General features: G+C 29.2%; 1 protein-coding gene across 1 annotated transcript in view; it reads left to right on the forward strand.

The window, feature by feature from the left end:
• Positions 1 to 2,209, forward strand: part of LOC106462472 (oxysterol-binding protein-related protein 2-like) — a 106,709-nt gene extending 104,500 nt beyond the window's left edge. Inside the window, exons 12-13 of the mRNA XM_022389743.1 lie at positions 1,303 to 1,393; positions 1,840 to 2,209. Coding sequence (XP_022245451.1) covers positions 1,303 to 1,393; positions 1,840 to 1,942 — 194 coding nt within the window. The 3' untranslated portion in view covers positions 1,943 to 2,209. The remainder of the gene's footprint in view (positions 1 to 1,302; positions 1,394 to 1,839) is intronic.
• The last annotated feature ends 5,082 nt before the right edge of the window (positions 2,210 to 7,291 follow it).

Raw genomic sequence — 7,291 nt, forward strand, 5'->3', positions numbered from 1 at the left:
GACTTCTTGAGAAGAATTCTAAGAAGAAAGTAAACCTACAGACATTGGTCTTGTTTAACAAAATCTGCCTATTACGCAGTTGTGAATGCTTTTAATGTATTGTTTATTAAATAGATTTAGGTTGTTTATCTTTCTTAAAGTTCTTCAATAATGAGATTAGTTCTCTTTTAATGACCTATCTTCTGACTATTTAGTTACGTTTTTACTGTTCTTCAAGCTACTTAAGTATGATCATTATTTTTTGCGTTTAATATTTTACATTATTTTTGTTCAGTCTTCCTGTTTTTTTTTGCTTTAAATTGATTTGAATTAATCGTAGTTTTATGTGTTTATTTACATCGTCGCTTTTATAATAAATTTGCGTTCTTTGTCTGTATGGCTGATGATCTTGAAGTTGAGCCACTTGTGCTAGATTGTTGCACGCGAAGAATGTCCGAGATCTTGGATGTAAACTCTTCTGTAATCTTGTACACAGTAAAAATTTCCAAAGTATTAAAAACAAAGTCTACTATTGTAACTAATACTTTTTACTATCCATTGAAAACAATGAAGTGTAAAACTACCTTCCAACTGTTAGCTTACTTTTCGGACATAAAACATTAATAAATATATTTTGTTGGAAATAGATACGTACCATAATATTTATACAGCTATTCTTTATCTTATGATTGTTTCTTTCAAAAGACGTTTAGATCGTATTCTGGTTCACTGACTCTATAAAATATCTAATTCTTTCAATCATTTTCATGCTGAAAATCTTTACTAGCTTACAAATGAGCAGTCTACAAATATATTGAATAATATAGTTTTTTTAGCAATCCTTTCATCAGATTATCTCTCTGGTGAATCAGCCTAATGTACCATGTTAATTCGTTACTTTTATTTCTATTTACGTGAGCATGTCAGCAAGTAAAAAAATAAATCTAATAAGAATTTCGGTTTTATATAACTTCAAGTTGAATCAAACATTTAATTTTGGGGCTACAGTTAAGACCAAATACATTTGTTTAATATAAACAATAAATGTTTCTCATAATAATATTCAAGCAGTGGAGATGATGAATACACATTGAGAATTAGTGAGTTTCTTCTATTAAATATCATCTAATTCTGTCAGTCTTCAGCTTCGTTGAACGTGCAGCTGTAAGTCGAAGTTTTGATTTATAATTAATAGCCTTTTCATTTTTGAGTTAGATGAACGACTCCCTCTTTGGTTTATTGTTTGTGTAATTAATCGTACTGTTAAAATGTTTATATACAAGACTTAACATAATTTTTGTATTGAGATTGTTCTTGAACTAGATGGTGCTGCCTATGAAAAAAGCAGGCTCGAAGAAAAGCAACGAGAGGCGAGAAAGCAGAGAAAGAAACATAAAATCATGTGGGAACCAAGGTAACAAATCATTTTCCATTTTTAATCATTTAGTTATTTGTAACTTAAACTATTAAGTGTTGTTTAACAACTACGCACATGATAATCACTGAAATCAAATCGTTAAAACAAATCTGTTAAATGTTGAAACAATTTCAAATTTAATATATTTTCACAGAAAAGAAATATAACAAGAAAATTAAAGTTATAACGCTATAAGTTTCATTTTGCTGAAAAAGTTTCTTTTTACCACGATTTAAATTTATTTTATTTTCTAAAATTGTTTAGGCATTGTTGTAGTTATTAAACTTTCAATGTTTAACTTTCCATCTATACGTTTATTTTAAAAATTGATCAGTTAAATTCGATTTAGAATTCAGAAGTTATAACTGTTACAGAATAACGCTTCAATGAAACCATTTGTGGATATACATAAATATATAATGTTGTTTATGTTTATTTTCCAGATGGTTTAAATTAGAGCACAATTCTTACACCAAAGCAGATGACTGGATATACACTGGTGGTTACTGGGAGAGAGAATTTTCTCGATGTCCGGACATATTTTGAAAATACAAGATCTATAGTTGAATGATATGTAAACGCTTTGTTATGGAAAAATGAAACATGTCTAATCATGTCTTACCAAACGCTTTTATGATGGTACGTTTTACGTTTTGTTAATTGGCTTAATACGAAAAAAGAAAAATGATAACCATTAAGGGTTATCTAAGTAACTAAGCCTGTTTGTACTTAATTTAAAAAATGGATTTTATCATAAGTTAGATCAAAAAAATTTCTAGGGGCTAAGGACAAAATAATATAAAGGTTTTTAATTTTTTGTAAATATATATATTTTTTTTGTACGCTTAGATTTATATATTTTTATAATGAAAATTACAATAAGCAATTTTCATTTCATAAGTATTGCCATTTTAAGTTTTCATATTTAGTGTTTTGGTTATGTATTTGAGTAAAATGAAAAATATTGAAGATAAACATAAGTATTTCGAACGTTATACCAATATTTTGTGAATCAGTTTTCTTCTTTTACCTTAGCATTTCTCTGCCTACCTATATACAGAAATTCGAATTGTTAGCATAAAATCAATATAAAAAATTTAAACAGCATATATAATTTTATTCGGTAATTTTATTTTAGTTAAGTATTATTGATCATGTCTAATTTGCAGTTGTTTTGTATTTTTCATAAAGGAATTAACATTTGATACAATTTAAATACTATTGATGTGCCATAGTCTAGTATTTGTCTAAATTTAGTAGGATTTGTTGTTTAATGAGATAAAAACTTTATATCTTAAACACGTTTATGAATAATATGAAGCAATCTTATTTTGAGTTTGGAATAACAGTGAAATGTTAAATAAACTATCGTTTTGCTTGGAGTATCAGCAGGTATTTTGCAAATATCTAAAATAAGCGTAAAATCTACACGTACTACAAGGAAAACAAACCAAAAGGAACATCTCACCAATTTTTAAATGCCTTTTTGTTTTCAGAAATTATAAATTTTTATCATTTGTTTTCCGTGAGCAAACAAAATACTGTTGACTATCTGGATTTGAAAATTAACATGAAAATATCATATTAAGGGTTCAGAATGAAACTTACATGCTTAAAAACCATACTAAAAATGGTTAAACACTAGTTATAAAGATTTGTTAGTAATTGTCTTTGTGTTTGTTTGGGCATACAAGTAGTTGAGTTGTAAATGTGATTTCGAATAAAGATTTATGTACAAAAAAGTAAGAAATAGAGAATTAAAATAATATAGTGGAAAATCTTTGTAGATATATGTGTATAGTGTATAGTTTATATATATATATATATACATATTTCTCCGTGTGTTAATAATGAAAATTAAGTAATGTGTCTGACAGCATCCTAACATTCGAGAACGATCTACCACAGTTATTATATATATTCATTCATGGGTATTATAGGAAGATATATAAAAGGAAATTTTAGTAACTTCATAGAGTTAGAAGTTTTCTTTAATAAACCATAGCAATGTTAAAGAATTATTCTTTGCAGAATGTATTGTATTCGATGCATTTAGGATTATGGATATATTTTTATTCTTTTTTGATTCATTTGAAACACCCAGTTTCTTGGAAGACTTTGTTGTTTATAAGCTTTAACACACAATTAGTTTAAAAGTTGTTTATTGTTTTAAGTGTCAGCATATCTCATGAATTATTGTTAAATGAACAGCAACACAGCTTATAAACGTAAAGCTACCATTAGCAGAACCGGTTATTTAATGTTGATGACCTCAAAATCCTTACATTTTTCTGTAATTAATTTAGTTTAATTTGTAATCCATTGCTGCTCGCTAAATATAAAATATGTTTTTGACAGATATGTACATAAATTGTCTGTGAATTGTATTTTTCTAGAAATATAATAAATTAAAAATTTATTCAAATTATAAATTCAAAACATGTATGTAAATTTAATTTATAATTTTTATCCTAAACTTCTTTAGCATATTTTTTTTGGGGGGGGGGGGTGAGGCTTAGCGCAAAGGTGCACAATGGGCAAACTTGGATGTGTCCGGCGCAGAGATCGAATCCAGAATTCTAACATTACAAACTCTTGCACGAACCAACTTGCGATAAAAAACCATGTTCATCCGCACAGAAAATGTACCTTTGTAATGGACAATATTTTATGTCTGCTATGAAAGCAAGATTAATATAAGTTTGATATAGCAAATGGTAAAATAATTGTAGGTTAGATAAAAAAAATTATTTTCAAAACCAAGAAAAGTACATTACCTGCTTTTGCAAAACAGCGAGAGCAATCTAATGAAACGAATTTAACAACCCTAATATTTTAAAAATATGATAACTTTAAAAAGCTTATGCTTTTATATTGACGGAAATAAGTTAATTAACATTGTTCCAAGAAATAGGAATAATACAAGAAACTATGTATTTTTACTTTTAACTTAAGTTCATGAAGATTGAAAAGAAGTAAATAGTATTAAAAGCAAGAAAGAATTTTACTTTCTAATATTCTTTTTATAGGTCATGCCTGTCACTGAAAACAACTCTCTATAACTTCAGCTATTCTGTCTGGTACATTCTATTTTTGAACGGCATTTTTATGTTAAATAATTTAAAATGATCTTCCTTAGCCGAAATATTCAGTTCTGTCTGAAGGAACTATGGACAGTTATTTTCCATTCTGACATTGCCTCTCGGCAGTCCTTGTTCCAGCTTTTTCTAACTGAGAAGTGAGACATATAATTAACTAAATTAATGCATTGCATTAGCGTGAGGAGGTCTAATCATTGCCCCCGCGCTAGCTCCGGCGCTGCCTCTCTGGGTTTATCGTGATGGCTCTGTTGACATATACTTTTAATCTCTCAGCTTTTATTAAAATAGATCCCTATATGAAAGGTTATTTAATAACTGCTGCATATGCATTAATAACTATATTCAGGTTAGGGAGGGTCGTTGGAAATAATTTCCATTTTGTGTCTTGCTTATATTCTGATGCTTTGTCCAGAGAAACATCTTTTATTTTGGTTTAAATGAACAGGTAGTACCTACAATCTCAGATGTTATCAATTTCCGACTCATTTCGATTTCGTGCTAGTCACTAGAAAAAGACAATATTTGAATAAGTTTTTACTCATATATGATTCATTGGTTTTGAATGGACTTTTCTTTTTTGGTGTGTGATTTACTTTTCCTTCCTTATTAGCTGTTCTCTTCTTCTTCGCCACCATTTTGATACTATTAAGTTAATGCACCGTGTGTTTAAAATTACAAATTTTAATAAAATTTGTTTTTCAAATAATACTAATCTCTTACATTTTCACATAGTATGCACTCTAATGGCTCAGCGGTAAGTCTGAAGACTTATAACGCTAAAAACCAGGTTTGATACCCATGGCGGGCATATCCCATTATATAGCTCTTATGTTGGATATAAAACATCAGCATAATTTATTTTTGACCTTAGATATAATAGTGACAACACTGATGACCAACAATGCAGTTGTGGGTTTTACAAAAACATAGACGGTTGGATTGTTTGTTTTTTGTTAAGTACAAAGCTACACAATAGGATATCTGTTATGTGCCCAACAAAGGTATCGAAACCCGATTTTTAGCGTTATATGCCCTCTGGCTTACCGATGAGCAACTGGGGACAGAAGATTCAAAGAAATGAAATAACCAGAAAATGTAGATTGCACCCATCCCTCACGTTAAACTAATCTCAATTGACTGATGGAAATTGTTTATTTCTGAAACTAGTTAGTCAGATCTATTGAACTTGTTAATACAATTATGTTTACTGATATTAAGACGAACCCTTCCGCACGGAATTGTTCTCTTTATTAATTTGTATTAGGTACTATCTTGTGTTCCTAGAAATTAATTAAATAGTTTGTCAAAATCTTATATCATAGCAGTACATTCACTCAAACTGTTGGAATTTCATTGCATGAGATTTCCATGTCTTAACTGATTGTTTCAAACTTACAAATTCAGTCATTTAATGGAGCCCCCAGTGGCACAACGGTATGTCTGCGGACTTACAACGCTAGAATTCGGGTTTCGATACCCGTGGTGGGCAGAGCCCAGATAGCCCATTGTGTAGCTTTGTACTTAAGTACAAACAATCATTTAATGGAAGATAGTAAGCAATAAAAGTAACAATTTACTTTTTCTAGAGGCCTAAGCGTGAAAGAGTTGATTTAAAATAACGTAACATACAAGTTAGAAATATCCAGAAAGTCAAGTAAGGAAGTTTATGCTTCCTCAGTATTACATAATGCATTAGGAACAAATATGTTACTGAGAGAAGTCGTATGACATACTCCGTTGATTTAAACGGTAACAATTAGTACGCAGTATAATTTAATTATTGTTGTTTGATAGTGTTTTCGGTGCAAAAAACCGAATATCTAGTACCGTAAATATAAAGCGTGTATTTATGAATTGGAGATGTGTTATCGAACTTTTGTCACAGTGGCTGTGTCATTAGTTGTTAGTATAAAGAAAAAGTCGTATGTAATTATTAACCCGTTATTAGAAAAGTACAAGTGAAGCATATGTATGTAGTGACTAAATGTTGTCATAAGTGTTCGATATTCATGAAATTTATTAAATATCAAACTGCTAGTAGATGTAGTTGTTACTTTTTATAATATGAAAAATATTAGCTTAGTAAGTTAATCAAATTTAAACTTTGAAATAAGGTTAACTGAATATATTTCTTGCCTTTAAAACCACGTTTCTATTAGTCCCTATCTACGAGTATTTCGTTTAAATACGTTCGATTTATATATATAAACTTGCGAGTTTCGTGCAACTTTTAATATGTTTGCGAATTTTATACAGAGTTTCAACATGTTTTGCGAATTAAATATTTAATGTTATGCGAATTGCAGCCATTTCCGAATTTTACGTAAATTAAGGATTTAAGTTGTCCATTTGTTTTTGTTCTCTCTTTATCTGTTTGTTTATTCTGTTTGCATGCTTGTTTTAAATCAAATCTCAAGAGAACTTACCAAGACGTAACATATCTCTTGGGAATGATATAATTCTAATATAACAAACATACAGTTGATGAAATTATGTATATTTGTATACACACAGATATTCAGTGTTAAGAAAAAAGCAATACATATCGATTGTACTCTATATATATATATATATATATATATATGTTTATATGTATACAATGGAAATAAATTATGTGTACTAGTACTAGTTTTCCTGTTGTTAAAATTTGTTATAACACAGCTTGTTATAAGATGATTTTAACATGCAACGTATTTTTTAGTGCAACGAATCATTTTCATACATGTATTACACCAAGACATATGAACACATTGACCTTACATGTTTCGGAAAGCTAAACATGCTCCCCCCCCCC

The sequence above is a fragment of the Limulus polyphemus genome, unplaced genomic scaffold (genome assembly GCF_000517525.1).
Source record: "Limulus polyphemus unplaced genomic scaffold, Limulus_polyphemus-2.1.2 Scaffold1176, whole genome shotgun sequence".
NCBI classification, from domain to species: domain Eukaryota; kingdom Metazoa; phylum Arthropoda; class Merostomata; order Xiphosura; family Limulidae; genus Limulus; species Limulus polyphemus.